Source organism: Nannizzia gypsea, genomic scaffold (assembly GCF_000150975.2).
Source record: "Nannizzia gypsea CBS 118893 supercont1.5 genomic scaffold, whole genome shotgun sequence".
In the NCBI taxonomy this organism is placed as follows: Eukaryota; Fungi; Ascomycota; class Eurotiomycetes; order Onygenales; family Arthrodermataceae; genus Nannizzia; species Nannizzia gypsea.
Window position 1 is genome coordinate 1,008,373 of NW_003345197.1, and position 14,074 is coordinate 1,022,446.

The following is a 14,074-nucleotide window of genomic DNA, read 5'->3' on the forward strand; positions in this document are numbered from 1 at the left end:
CAGCAACGGTAACAAAGCGATCGCTCACTTCTCCATCTCCGTGTTAAACGTACCCAGGCTCAATCTCATGGCTTCCGGCTGTTTTGCCAACTGAGCAACTCTGGTTATCTTGCGCACAAGTGCCGGTCACTAACCTTCGTGGGTATTGCCGACGCCGGACCGTAATAACGGCCGAGTAGTACAGTATTGAGCTGCGCTTTCTGCATGGCTAGGAAGTCAACCCAACGGGTCAGCTATGGTGAGTGCTAGGGTGCCGAACTTTGATATATCTATATTTCTGGGACAACTCACTGACTAGTACTTGCGGGTAGTGCTGTCACCACCAGATGCACCCGGCGGTCACAGGCTGGGTGTGAATGGCCTTGCTGTTGATACCACGAGCTCGGTCCTGTGAGTACATCTTGCAATATTCCTTATTCGATAATGGACCACGACACTACCGTTGTCCTATTGCCTGAACGAAGTGCTACACCCCCCCACTTTCGTCACCCGGTTTATGCGGAGGGGTTTGAATAGAACAAATCCGCTGACTCTTTCAGGTATTCTGCCGGGCGAGATGGTGTAATATGTGCCTGGGATTTGAATCTTAACCTACGAACACGTAACGATCTACACGATTTTTCACAGAATAATACACCCTCCCGTTCATCTACTTCCGCCTCATTCAGAAGCCAAGTCCAAGCTCACACACATTGGATTAACGATATTATCTTGACTCAGAATAATTCGACCCTCGTATCTGCTTCCTCAGATACCACAGTAAGAGCATGGAGACCGACAGGCAATGGTCATGTACCAACAGTTATTGGAAAACATACCGATTACGTCAAATGTCTTGCAACTCCTCAGTCAGACGCCGACTGGGTTGCATCAGGGAGCTTGGACCATAAAATATACCTTTGGGACTTAAATGGTGGTGGAGAGCGGTTGAAAATTGATGTTTCTGAATATGATAAGACACCTAAAGGCTCAGTGTATGCTTTAAGTGCGAAAGGGTCCATCTTAGCCAGCGGCGGCCCTGATAGCGTTGTCCGAATATGGGACTCTAAATCTGGGAAACTAATTACTAAATTTGTCGGCCACACAGATAATGTCAGGAGTATCCTTCTTAACCGCGATGGCGATACAGTTTTGACAGCATCGTCTGATCAAACTATCAAAGTGTGGTCTATGGCAGCCGGACGATGTATGCACACTCTTACCATGCATAACGACAGCGTGTGGTCACTTTACTCAGACCACCCTCAATTATCTGTTTTCTATTCAAGTGATAGATCTGGCTTAGTGGCGAAAACAGATACCAGAAACGCTCCGGATATTGATCAGGGAATTTGCATCGCTGCCTTGCAGGAAAATGATGGCGTGTTTAAAGTCGTGGCAGCTGGGGGTCATATCTGGACAGCAACACCCAAATCCAGCATCCATCGTTGGAATGACGTTGATACGACTGCGGAGATTGAAGCCGCAACACCTCCGCCTGCCGGCCGACATACCTCAAGTGTGACATCCCCAACATCTTCGGATGACAACAAAAATGGACCGCGGCCTGCAAACCAAAAAATCCCTGCCAGCTCCATCCTTATCTTGTCAAACACCGCGTTTCCGAACCCCATGCACCGTGAGGCTGATGTTGTGAGCTTGTCCGTCTCCAGCTTACGAGCTCCCACTGATATCCTTTTGGATGAGGGAATAACTCTCGCAACCCCTCTTCAGTCATTACCTCAGGAGACAATAGAAGGGCAACATGGTGTGATAAAGCACATAACTCTGAATGATAGAAAGCGGGCTTTGACCCAAGATACTGCTGGGGACGTCGTTCTATGGGACTTACTTAGGGTACGTTTCAATCCCAGCTTTCTTATTCTCACAAAGTTCTAATACGATATAGTGTATTCCTATAAAACTTTTCGGTAAACGCCATCTGGATGATGTTGCATCAGAAGTTAATACTGCTGAAACAATCGCCAATTGGTGTACCTTACATACAAGAACCGGGAGATTATCTGTAATACTGGAGCAAAACCGATGCTTTGATGGGGAAATATATGTTGATCAAGCTGATCTCCCTAGCACAGATACGAATGAATATCGAGAAGACCAGAGGAGTGAGTTATGGACTATCCTGGCAACTTTAAGATTATTTAATAACCGTTGTCTTAGTCAATTTTGGAAAATGGATACTTCGGTACCTCTTTGACGGAATAGTCAAAGAAGAAATCCAGCGAGATGAAGCTTACAGACTAACCCTTAAACTGAAGTCTGATCAGAAAGGAGGATGCGACTATGATATTTTGGATACCACAGCGCTCCCAACTGTCACCACACCCGGCTCGCCTGAGACATCGATTCCACCTAGTTCTCCCGGCTTGAGAGCTGTAGGGATAACCCGCGCAGCTATGACTCCGGGGATATCCATTGGCGTAGGGACACCGAACATGGTTTCACCTTTCCCTGAATTGCATAATTCCAGCAATGGACCCTTAGCAAATGACAACTCCGTTGGTAAGGATGTGCCGGGTTCTTCCGATTATTTTGCCAATACGACAAAACGCCCATCAACAGATGCAGATCCAGCCATGAAATCCAGATCCTCTGATGAACAAACACCACTATCTGTTCCAATAGCGACCCCTTCAGAGCCAGAAAAAGAAGAAAGACCTAAGAAGGGAACAACTCTCTTTGGCAAGAAATTTCAAATGACATTCCCAAAGAAGTCCAAAGTTGCTACCGAAACGAAACCAATTGCGGAAGAGAAAACTGAAGAATCGGATAAATCCTCTGAAAAGGAACGGCCTTTTGATGACAATTTTCGCGGAGTTATTGACAAAATACATGCCGACTATGATGCATACTTGGCCGCAAACCCTTGCAAAGACATAGAAACCTTAATTACGCCTACACCAGAAAATGAGGCACCAGTTCTGAATATTCCGCCTCATATAGGTATTCTTATCCAAGAAGAAAATCCAGATTCAGCCGTTGCTGCAGATCTATATAGGGGTACTGTTGGAACTGTCCATCAAGATATTGATGCCTTCGAAAAAGCTGCCCCTTCTTGGCTCGCTGATCTTCTACTTCGAGTGAGCAATTTTCCTATTACAGCCTTATCCGCATTGCTCGATTCAGTGATGCATTATACTAATTTGCACTTCCTACCTTAAGAATATTGTCCCGTTCAAAGAAATACCCAAAATAGCATTCTCCTTAAAACCATACCAGGATTCTCTTCCAGAGGTTATTAAGCCTGACATGTGAGTGTGACATATTAGTTATTATTCTCAAAGAAGGGAAACACTAACGTTAAATTAAAGGACCGCACCGAACAATTCATCTCGCCTCAATGCAAATCGAATGCTACGTGCGAAGAAGATTCTTGCATATGTTGCGGAACGAATTGACCCGCAGAATATGGAGAGTGAAGACGCCCTGAAACCAGAAGAGTATCTCGAGTTATATTGTCAAAATACGGTACGTCACCTAATATTCAGGTATAGGAGAAATGGTGAAATAGAAGACATTAACAAGATCTCTCTCTATAGTTAATACCTATGGATATGACCCTTGCCACCATACGTACTCACATATGGCGAACTGGAAATGATATGGTTCTTGTGTACAAGGCAAATGGAAAGCGAAAGATTCCACTTCCAGTAGAAGACGCCGAGGCCGGAAAGGAGGAGAAACCTAGTGTTGGTCTCGCAAATGGGGAAACACCAGGGCCCGACCAGAAACCACGCGTGAATGGGAAACCCTCTGACACAGATGCAACTGGAGCAACGCAGGCTCAGCCACTATCAGAACCGGAAGCCGCTTCGTAGGAAGAACGATATTGTGGTACACCAATGTTATGATATGTAGATTGGCGAAGGGTTGAACTTGTTGCAAAATTATGTATATATTGAGTCATGACACAATGCTAGTTAAATAATGGAGGGAGTCAATAAATATCATTATTAGGATCGGTGGCATAAATCTATGACCAAGGAACATATACTATAAAACAAAGCAATAGGGCATCTGAACTATACATCATGTAGGTCGTAGGTATCAAAGAACCGCGCTCTTCTCCCTGGAATGATGCTGAAGGGAGAAAAGTGTGGTTAGAAAACAGAGCAGGACCCAACTCCTACCAAATAACTGTCCATATGTATAACCGCATATTAAAAGGAAGCTGACTTTTCTGTCCCTACCCAAGCAGGATGGGAAACCCAAGTAGAATCAGAAAGGGAGAAAACAGTAAAATATGAAAGTAAACAAGCCAACCAGTCCTAAGGGGCCAAATTCTCCAAAATATTTATGCGACTCCCTACACTAAAATCTATTAAATACTTATTTCTTAGCCGGTGGCGGACTAGGAGGCTCAAGAATGTGAGTGTGTCCAGGAGCATTAATAGTCTGGCCAGACTCTTCCTGCCTACAGACTTCACAGCTCCTTACCCACTCGTTATCCAATACATCCTGTAAAGTTGCACGCTCCCTGGGGTCAAGCTTTAGCAAGCGGCTGATTAGAAGACGGGATTCCCTAGGTAGAACTCGCAATAGCCGCCAAGGCCCTTTAATAGGTTCTTGACGTTGGCCAGTAGCTGGCTGTTTCTCTGTGCCGGCAGCCCCCTTTGCAGAAGATTCATCCTTGGGGTCATTGGCGGCATGCTCGTGTTTTAGGTATTCTTTGTTATCCGATCTACGGCGGTGATGGTGGCCGTCGCCTTTGTTTCCATTTGGCATGGAGTGAGTGCCTGGTTCTCCAGCCACGGATCTCGGTCGACCTCTAGAAGGATTGCCAAATTCTTCCGGTGGTGGGGTATTGGGGGATGGCTCAGCAATGAACAGTTTGAATGAATTATCCTCTTCCTTGGGCTGTTTCCATGGGAATCGACGGAGAATCATGCAACAAAATATTATCGCCAAAGACCACATGTCTGCTGCACAAGGGTCGTATTTTTTATTATCGTAAACCTCAGGAGCCAAGTATGGATCTGACCCAACAACACCTACATATTCATTAGTGATGTTCACTATATTGTCAAGAGGATACCAAAAGGAGTGGCGCCTTACCTGTGGCTTGAACAGTTCCCGTCTCGAAAGGGTACCTGAATACTACCGCGCTACCGAAATCTATCAACTTCATAATGCCTTTGTCGTTGACAACGACATTATCCAGTTTCAGATCTCGATGAGCCAAGCCCATGCTATGAAGATAACTGACTCCGTTCACAATCTGAAGCCACGCGCAAGAGATCTCTTCTCTTGTCATCTTCCCAGTCATAACAATGGCAAAGAGATCGTAAGGAGCAAATTCCATAACCTCATACCAATTGCCGTTTTCGCGAATAATGTCCAGGGTCTCGATGATGTTTCCGTGGTGCAAGGTAGAGCCAATGCAAAATTCTGCTGTCACTTTCTTTGCGTACTCCCTCTCCGATTCCCAGGAATGTTTCTCCCTGAACTGTTTGACGGCAAAAGTTACTCCATCCGAGCTACGTTTGAGCAGCCTGACAGAACCTCCGGCACCTGCACCCAAAACTTTACCTAGCTTTCCGTACTTGGATTGCAAACCATGGTCATCTGCAAACGGCACGCTGGGAGCAGTAGACTGGAATGGAATATGTTTTATGGAGGATCTGGAAGACTTCATGGAAGATGGTGATTCCCCACGTTTGTGCTTGCGGTCTATTCTGAAGAAGCGTCTTAGCTCGGACATCGAGCCGGAATGTTTAGCATCAAATTTATCATCGTGATGCCGATCTTTCTTGCCACCAAAGATGTGGGGGTGTTTATGATGGTGGTGATCCTTGGTTTCGGATGAATGAGCAGAGCGCGGAATGTTGTGTGTTGATAGTGAAGTGGTGGAATGTGATTTATGTGGGCGGCGTTTGGCATCAACGCCTCCAAAAATGAATCTCTGATCGAGATTCGCCAAGTTTTTGGTTTGCGGAGGTCTCTTGTCCCGGGCATACGGGTCATTCTCGTCTCCTAGAGGGGTGATTGTGCCTGACCCTAGAAGCGGAGAGGCAGGCCGTTTGACTTCGAATCTAGGGGTTCCTGGAGGACTCTCTTCTGAGGGACCGACGAAGAACTTTCCACGGTTTATATTTGAAAGTTTTGGTGCAGAAGAAGCATTGCTATGTCCTGAAACTGGACGTGTTGAGGGTGCTGTAGAGGGAGAGGAAGGCCTGGATGAGGAAAAGGAAGGTTGATTCTTGACATAATGCTTAGAGGGTCGCTCGCTGGAAGAAGAGGCTTCAGGTGTCATCTCTGTGGTCTCCAGTAAAGCGCGGTTATGTCCATCTTTCGGGTGTTCTGGTAAGTCGATAGGCCCAAAGGCAGGAGATTGGGGCTGGGATGGAGGAGGAGATATTGCTATTGATCTGTTGAAATCACGGATACTAGAATCTCGAGAGGGAGCCTATAAAGTACAGTTAGCATCGCTTTCCAATTATCGTATCAAATATCATGAACGACGCTGCCATCTGAAAAATAAAGATCTATGGGCCGCATACCCTCGAAGCAGGCAGAGACACCGGGTCAAATGCAAAGTTGTGCAGTCTGGTTTCCTGAAGCCTGGATTTCTGGAACGCAGAATCAAATGGTATGAATTCACCACCTGGGCCTGCGGGTGCAGGACCGACATTTCCCTTGACAATTGTGTCTGGGGAGCCACTGGACGACAGCAGGTTCTGCGGTGGTTCGATCTCCTGGTTCTGTGAGGCAAAACGGACTGTATTTGGCTCCTGGGCCTTTTTCTCTGCGGAGTCTGAGCTGGTAAGCGGAGCCATGATGACGGTGAGGCGATCTTCAAGTGCTCTTCAGACGCTTTCCTGGCTCAATACACTTCTTCAGCTTTGTCTTTGTTTATCTTTCCTATAAAGTATATGGCAAGCGGTGTGTTGTAAGATCGTTAAACTGGGGACGATATGGCCTGGGGGGCAGGGGCAAGCTCTCTCAACAGAGTTGCGGGCGCAGAAGCATTCCTCCCAACGCGCCGCATCCGATCGTCTACTGGCGCAGATTCAACGGCGAGCGTCCTTCGGCGCAGCGCAGGCTGGGATGCTCCTGCTGGGGGGCTTTTTTAGCTGGGCCAAGCCGGGGAGGGCGCGAACAAATAGGAGGGGCACGGAAGTCGGAAGGATGCGCGCCAGGCATGCGTATCGCGGCTGAGCGGGAGAGACAGCGACTACGAGTCAAGCAGACGATAGCAGAGGACTCTGTGTTGACTGGTGATTGCAGAGAGTGTGGATGAGAGATGAAGTATTTGTATCTGGAGTAGGGGGGAAATAGTGGTAGTTAATGACGATGAAAAGGTTGCGGTGGAAATCGATTTTCGGCCAGGCAAAGCTTGTTCGGACCCAAATTTTCCCGGAACTCGGCGGGAAGTTGGACGTTTTGATATCCCAGGCTTGCTTCTCCTGATGACGTCGGGCGAGCTGATCCCCTGTCGACGGACTGACGCTGGTGCTGGGGAAGACTCGCTGCTGGTCGGCTCGACGTTGGCCGGCAATGTCGTTGTCTTTCATCAAGGATTTTCTTATTATATCGAGAAAAAAGACAAGCGGCCGAGGTAGCTGAGTCAGCGGGAAAGCAGCAGGAGGCGAAGAGGAAGGCGAAGAAGAAAGAGAAAGAGAAAGAGAAAGAGAAAGAGAAAGAGAAGAAGTCGTCGGTCTATATCATACATTATGGCTGCCGTGCGATACTGTACACTGCTCTCCGGGCGTGCCCAAGGAGCTCTGCAAAAGAAAGGAGGCTGCTGAATATATATAGAAGAAGCCCAAGAAGTAGAATTGCCCACCCGCAAAAACGCCTTGCAATGATCACACCGAACCCATTCAATCCATCAATCCAGCCGAGTCGAACACTTGCGGAAAGTAGATTACTTCGGGGCATGCTCGTCGCTGTCCCCGTTCCCTCCAGTATTCGAGAATATCTCTGCGAGGTAAACAAATATCGCATTTACGGCACGACCTTGATGCCAACGGACTTTGCCTGAGCTATGATGCTCATACACAGTCCCTGGAGGCTGAGGCCCGACAATCGAAGCTCCGTCTGCTTTATCTTCGCGATCTCATACACATGTTTCAATGAGACGTTCCCAATCGTCTCGTGGCCCGGACGTTCGCCGCCTCGGATGCGAGCTTTTCTCGGCTCAACCTTGGCTGCCTGTAGCAGTAGCCAGGACGTCACCGGAGTTCTGAGGTCGAATGTAAAGGATCGATCGGGACGGATGGTGACTCGTGCAGGTATCGGAGTTCCAACGTTGATATGCGCCGTTCGTGCATTGAATTCCTGCCCATGCCTGTTAGATATACAAATCTAATTTCACACAATTGAGTTGGCAACTAGCTTACCTTGCAAAAATCCATCGACTTCACACCTTTACTTCCCAGAGCCGGGCCAACTGGAGGACTGGGGCTGGCCTGGCCGGCGCCCACGATGAGCTTCACCACCACGTCCTTTGGTATAGCTTTAGCGGCCATCGTTGCGGTTGCCTTCACAGAAACAAGACAGAGGCTGGGCTAAACAGTGGCTTCCTCTTCTTCTCCCCTTCTTCGATATGTCCCGTCACCAAACCGCGATCAATTGCTCGTTTGTTTGCGTATTTCTTCTTCCTCGTCTTCGTCTTTCAAAATATCAAAAAGTTCTTCGAAGTCGCGCTAAACCTAAAGTAGAAATGTTAGCGCGAGCCGCCTGTCCTCGTGATAACCGCCAGGATCGCGCGTGATAGTAAAATAGCCGCGATCCTTTGAACGACAAGAAGAAAAACGACGACAAGAAACATAAAAAAAGAGGCCAAAAGAGACGAAGTAAGCCGAAAAGATCGCTTGACGCCTTGCTTGGACTTGTTCTGCTGTGCGGTCTCAGGGCTCGCAGCAAGTAGTGGCCAGCCTGCACGGTACATCATTTATCCGCCGCATCCGCTCTTCTGTTTCGGCCTTTGGTTGCGCCTCCTGCTGGTTCCCCTCCATCCGATCTAGATACAATCCTCAAGTCGCATACCACCCGCCGAGACACTCAACGATGAACTGGTTTAAACAGACGTATGTACTGCTTCTGCCCGTGTAGAAGACGAGTGCTGATCTGTTTACTTTATAGCCTGGCCAACGTTGCCGGGACGCAGGAGCCGATCTATGGGCCCACGGCTATACAGTCTGTGGTCGACCAGGCAAAAACGATACCCTACACTGAGGTGACTAAGGATCATTTACGATGGGCTGCGATGCAGTCGACCTGCGTCGAGACTCAGACCTTCTATCTGTTCTCGGATAACGGAGATGTCGCCTCCCTCCAGTTGATCTACAACAATGTCGTGTGAGCTTGTTCGACGATGAAGATGTTGGAGCGCATCTTTTCCTCGCCCCCACCTTTTGGCTACTTCTTCGTTGCTTAGCTGAGTTGCTAATGTATTTCGCTTTCTAGTGGCCTCCATACAACATGTCAGTTTAACTGCAAGGTGTTCTCCAAGGATCCGGCGAAGCCTCACTTATGGGCATCGGACCCCGTCCAGAACCATATTTTTGCTGAAGATATGCTCTCTTTTGGCGGTGACAACGTTGCAATTACTCTCAATGAAGAAGGAACTGCATATACCATCAAATCGGCTATCAACGAGGATAGTCTAATTAATATTACCATCACTCGCACCGCTCCGGGTTTGTCGCTGGCAAGGACGGAACTTCGACGTTCGGAACCGATCCAATGAACCCATGGGGCAGTATGAAGCATGCCTTTTGGCCAAGGTGCAAAGTTGAAGGCTCAATCATTACTCGTGAAAGGGAAATTGACTTCGCCGGAAAGGGATTTTTTGTCCATGCACTCCAGGGAATGAAGCCTCATCACCTCGGTATGACTCCCCGCCCCTTATCCTCATTTTCAAGCAATGAGTGCACGTTTTTAACCAGCTGATGCCTCATTGTAGCTTCGAGATGGAACTTTGTTGACTTTCAGTCGCCGACCTTCTCTGCTGGTATGATGGAATACACTACTCCTCCTTCATACGGCTCTACCGTTGTGAATGTCGGTGGTGTAGTAAAGGATGGAGAAATTATATACGCCGGTGCCCCGAATTCTGTAACTCATACTGAATCCACTCAGGATTCTGAGAACGACTGGCCTGAACCATCTGCTATGAAGATCACCTGGTCTGGTAAAACTGCGGAGGGCAAATCCTTTGAGGCCACGATTGATGGTTCCTTGGGACCCAGAATGGACCGAATTGACGTCATGGCTGAAGTCCCCGGCTTAATCAAGTCTCTCGTCGGTAGCGTTGCTGGAACACGACCATATGTATACCAGGTCAGTTGTGACTTCCCAAAGAAAAATTATTCCGTGTATACGGTATCTCTTTGCAGAGCTGACATGACCTTTTGACCAGTTCATCCCATCACAAAAGCTACCGATCAAGATCAAAATTGGAGATGATGAAGAGATCACCGAAGAAGGTACTCTCCTAGTGGAAGCTACCTTTATCTCATAGTGATATATATCATGTCTTACTATTTTCTTTTTTACAACGGGCGTTCGTTCAGGTGTGGCTCCGGAAGGTTCTGCTGCTTTACTCTGCTGTCCCTCATTTAACTCTTTCGCATATATGTTTGATGGCCCTTCTATCCCCTCGCTCCCTGGTGAAAAATACTGGCATGTCAAGACTCAATGGCTATCCTGCCATTAGACTCTGACATCATACCACGTATATATGTCATTATATATATACATATACACGCGTACATATCATCATCAACGCCCATCCATGGTCACTAATACCAATGCCCAGCTCTGTAGCCCATGGGATACACTCGGTGCTTCCTTTGAACTTCATTCGTGGACTCCCTCGGAAGACGCTTCCTTTTCTTCATGAGCACATGGCCACCGATCCCTAGAAATCATCTATTATACCTATCCCTGTTGCAAAAAGTCAACTAAACTCTTCAAATGAGCTCGAAACTAGAGGCTGTTGTTCTTGTCCTTCTTTTGCCGTCCTAGCTGCCTGTGTTTGCATTGTCCCAGTAACGCTACTCTAAATAACATATCAAAACATAACACAGAATTGCCCCCTTAACCTGCATTCTTTTCCCAGCTTTACATCTACTCTTCCGTACCTGACTCTCTCATCTGTCTATCTCTTCATCAATTTCTTTATTCAGTCATTCTACTCTCTCTTACAAAGCCAATTCTTACTTCTCTTCCAAAAGAATGGATGTGCCACTAAAGCTGAGCAGGAAGAAGGGCCACACGGCCAAATTCCTGCCGAGAAGGCATCAGTAAGCTAAGCTGTTGTCTAATCTTTCTAGCAAGTCTTACTAATTGTTCAATGTGGCTATAGAAAAAACCGCCGTGATAATATCATGGGGATCAGTAAGTATAGCAAGGCGGCTCCTTCTTGTCAAGACCCAAACAAGATATCGATAGCAACGCAGCTAACAAAGCATCTAAAACAGCCAAACCAGCTATCCGGTAGGAAAAAATTACCATTGCCACGGAATCACCGTTCTATATAAATACTGACCCTTTTCTTCAAACTACAGTCGCCTGGCACGCCGAGGTGGCGTGGTACGAATACAGAAAGCCATATACAAGACCGTGCGAGAGATTGTTGTATCTCGCCTTGAGACCGTAAGGAAGCGCAAGCTTGATCCGGCCTTCTTCATGAACATCTTTTGCTGATGTGCTCAACCTAATTAGATACTCGAGCAAGTTGTCATGCTACTGGAATCCACTGACACGTCTCGCAAGGCTCGAAAGGTGAGTACTGTTTGTTTACTTTTATATCATGCAAAATAGCTAATATTTATTCCAGACAGTAACGACTTCAGATGTACGTTCCTCTTCGGAGATACCAACCGTGTTATATTTTGCACAGCTAACATTATACTGGTCTCTAGATTGTCTTTGTCCTAAAGAGGGTAAGCCACTCTCTACTCTGTTGATACATGCACATATAGACTTGATTGAAGAACTAATTATTATGTTTGTAGCTTGGGACGACCGTCTACGGCTTTGACAACCTCTAGCCCTTTTCTAATTTCTAACCATCTTTGCGGCCGCATGTCTTTACCATGCATGAGAACCGGTCTCTCACCTATCATCGAAACCTCTTTAACAGCAGTTAAAATGTTTGGCTATGTAGTTCAGGGCACTCTTGTCTGTGCCCACCAGGAGGAATCTTTTTGTACAAATATCATATCTGTGGCTTCGCCAACACCTTTGAATGAAAGGTTAGGTCTTGAATTGGCTACGGAGCATAACTTTTCTGCGGGAAGGGAAGGAGAGTTAACTAACGGGCGAGCTGCGCAGCTAACAGGGATATCAACAGCCTGGCCAACGGCCAAGAGGCTTGACCTGCATAAACCCTGAAGCCGATTAGATATTTCTCACGGACGTTAGTCCACTTTACAATGTCATTAGTTCTAGTGTGGTGTCTACGTCCAATGCATGAACGCGCGTTCAACATAATTATTCGTTTGAATCACTGCATTGTCATAGATTATGTAGATGGTTTTGGGGGCGGGCGCAGTTATTCAACCCATTGCAGGTGGCTGAGGATTTAGTTTCTATTTTCAGCAGAATGGGCTGGTAGTCGATAGTAGCTGATTGTTATGACAGGCATTGCGCATGCAATAAGAACGAATGGCAGTAATAACAACGGTTCAATAAACGAGTAAATAGCTAACGAATGAGGGTATATAGCGAGTCCAATAAGAAAAAACACAGCAGCGCCAAAACCAGCGAATGTAAATGGAGAGATAACTCGAGTCCCAAATCACTACAATAGGAAAAAATGCAATAGAAATAAAAGGAAAAGAGCGGAGCAAGCATAGCCTGTGTGTTACTTGCTCCTTTCCTTTATAACAATATGCTCTAAAAAGCTCCGTGCCCATGCATCTTGCTTGTAAAAGCCAATATTAAATATCCCAGGCAGAAACCGCTTCGAATGGGCATGATCGTCAGCAAACATGGGACCATCCAGGGTCCGAAGTCGACAATTAGCAATAGCTCCTTCAAGTAGCCTTTTGCCCACCCCATTTGATCTAGCGGACTGTCTAACTGTCCATGCACGGATAATGCCCGTCCACCTGGCAGAGCTCTTCCGTCTGGCTGATCGCGGTCGTACACCCGGTGTGTTAGCATCGGTAACAGTCTTGCAAATCCTCATGACAAGCACGCCAACGATATCTCCACTGTGCTCATCGTCGCCAGTACCAGTGTCCCGAGCAATGAACACTTCATCACGTCTATGTGATAGGCCATGGACAGAGTCTTGAGAAAGCCACTTGATATCTTGAGTCTGCTGAATCTGGACCAAATACCCCTTGACCATAAAGCGGATCACCAGGATCAGAATAAGGAAACTCAACGTCCAGACGCTGAGAATTAGAATAAGGTCGGCGGGTGAGCCCGAGTAGATGAGTTTAGAACTCGATAACAAAAATAGTAATCCAGCCGCAAGCACTGCGGGGTGTGAAATGATGGCTCTGACGGCCAGTATTCGTTGTTGAGAAACGCTCTCCGAGATTAGCCCAAGAGCAGATGTGATTTCTTTCTCAGACTGTGTAGGATATACGGTGAGGCGAGAGCTGGTATGTAGGGTATCTGAATCAATGTGCAGTGCTGTCGTGGTCCTGGAGTTTCTTCGTGTCGGTCTCCGGATGACCGGAGATGGTAGAGGCAAGCTTTCCTGGCTTCCGGACGAGCCGTAAAGGGGGGTGCATGGAACATCAGGGCCGTTCTCTATGGAAATACCATATGGAGAGTAGGGGTTATAGATGGCATCTTCTGGGAAAGTTGATATTTGTAAATTAGTCCTTAGGGAGGAAAGGAAAGCTAGCACTCTAAACGTTAGCCGGAAGCCTCCGCAGGGTAGTTACGCCAGGTCATCGTTACATATTTTATCGCACGTACCAATTGGAATAAGGAGGCCTGGGATATGATCACCCATTGTTAAGTTCTGCAGAGACTCTTCGACCGAAGAAACGCCATGCAGGAGCGGGACCCGAGAAAACATAGAAGAGAGGCCATCTCTCGAAGCAAATGGAGCTATACGGAGCTCCCGGCTCTTCGGGTGGCGCTTCATCTCTGGTTGGTG

At 47.2% G+C, this 14,074-nt stretch overlaps 6 protein-coding genes across 6 annotated transcripts; 3 read left to right on the forward strand and 3 right to left on the reverse strand.

Annotated features, from left to right (window-relative positions):
* Nucleotides 1-204: 204 nt before the first annotated feature.
* MGYG_06211 (WD repeat-containing protein 48) lies at nt 205-3,818 on the forward strand (the record flags this gene model as incomplete). The annotated part of the gene is made up of 8 exons (XM_003171617.1): nt 205-238; nt 312-390; nt 540-1,836; nt 1,889-2,105; nt 2,161-3,080; nt 3,163-3,251; nt 3,312-3,468; nt 3,540-3,818. 8 exons carry the CDS (start codon nt 205-207, stop codon nt 3,816-3,818), a joined length of 3,072 nt encoding a protein of 1,023 aa, XP_003171665.1.
* Nucleotides 3,819-4,329: 511 nt separating this feature from the next.
* On the reverse strand, nt 4,330-6,776 carry MGYG_06212 (HAL protein kinase; the record flags this gene model as incomplete). The annotated part of the gene is made up of 3 exons (XM_003171618.1): nt 4,330-4,991; nt 5,056-6,406; nt 6,501-6,776. The coding sequence occupies 3 exons, from the start codon at nt 6,774-6,776 to the stop codon at nt 4,330-4,332; spliced, it is 2,289 nt and encodes a 762-aa protein (XP_003171666.1).
* A 1,171-nt stretch (nt 6,777-7,947) lies between these two features.
* Nucleotides 7,948-8,471, reverse strand: MGYG_06213 (mitochondrial 54S ribosomal protein YmL19; the record flags this gene model as incomplete). Its single annotated transcript, XM_003171619.1, has 2 exons — nt 7,948-8,280; nt 8,343-8,471. The coding sequence occupies 2 exons, from the start codon at nt 8,469-8,471 to the stop codon at nt 7,948-7,950; spliced, it is 462 nt and encodes a 153-aa protein (XP_003171667.1).
* A 541-nt stretch (nt 8,472-9,012) lies between these two features.
* MGYG_06214 (hypothetical protein) lies at nt 9,013-10,468 on the forward strand (the record flags this gene model as incomplete). The annotated part of the gene is made up of 5 exons (XM_003171620.1): nt 9,013-9,032; nt 9,088-9,303; nt 9,412-9,674; nt 9,911-10,287; nt 10,367-10,468. 5 exons carry the CDS (start codon nt 9,013-9,015, stop codon nt 10,466-10,468), a joined length of 978 nt encoding a protein of 325 aa, XP_003171668.1.
* Nucleotides 10,469-11,184: 716 nt separating this feature from the next.
* MGYG_06215 (hypothetical protein) lies at nt 11,185-12,002 on the forward strand (the record flags this gene model as incomplete). Its single annotated transcript, XM_003171621.1, has 8 exons — nt 11,185-11,252; nt 11,315-11,346; nt 11,409-11,445; nt 11,517-11,604; nt 11,674-11,733; nt 11,789-11,806; nt 11,874-11,894; nt 11,967-12,002. 8 exons carry the CDS (start codon nt 11,185-11,187, stop codon nt 12,000-12,002), a joined length of 360 nt encoding a protein of 119 aa, XP_003171669.1.
* An 815-nt stretch (nt 12,003-12,817) lies between these two features.
* Nucleotides 12,818-14,062, reverse strand: MGYG_06216 (acetyltransferase; the record flags this gene model as incomplete). The annotated part of the gene is made up of 2 exons (XM_003171622.1): nt 12,818-13,812; nt 13,891-14,062. The coding sequence occupies 2 exons, from the start codon at nt 14,060-14,062 to the stop codon at nt 12,818-12,820; spliced, it is 1,167 nt and encodes a 388-aa protein (XP_003171670.1).
* Nucleotides 14,063-14,074: the final 12 nt, after the last annotated feature.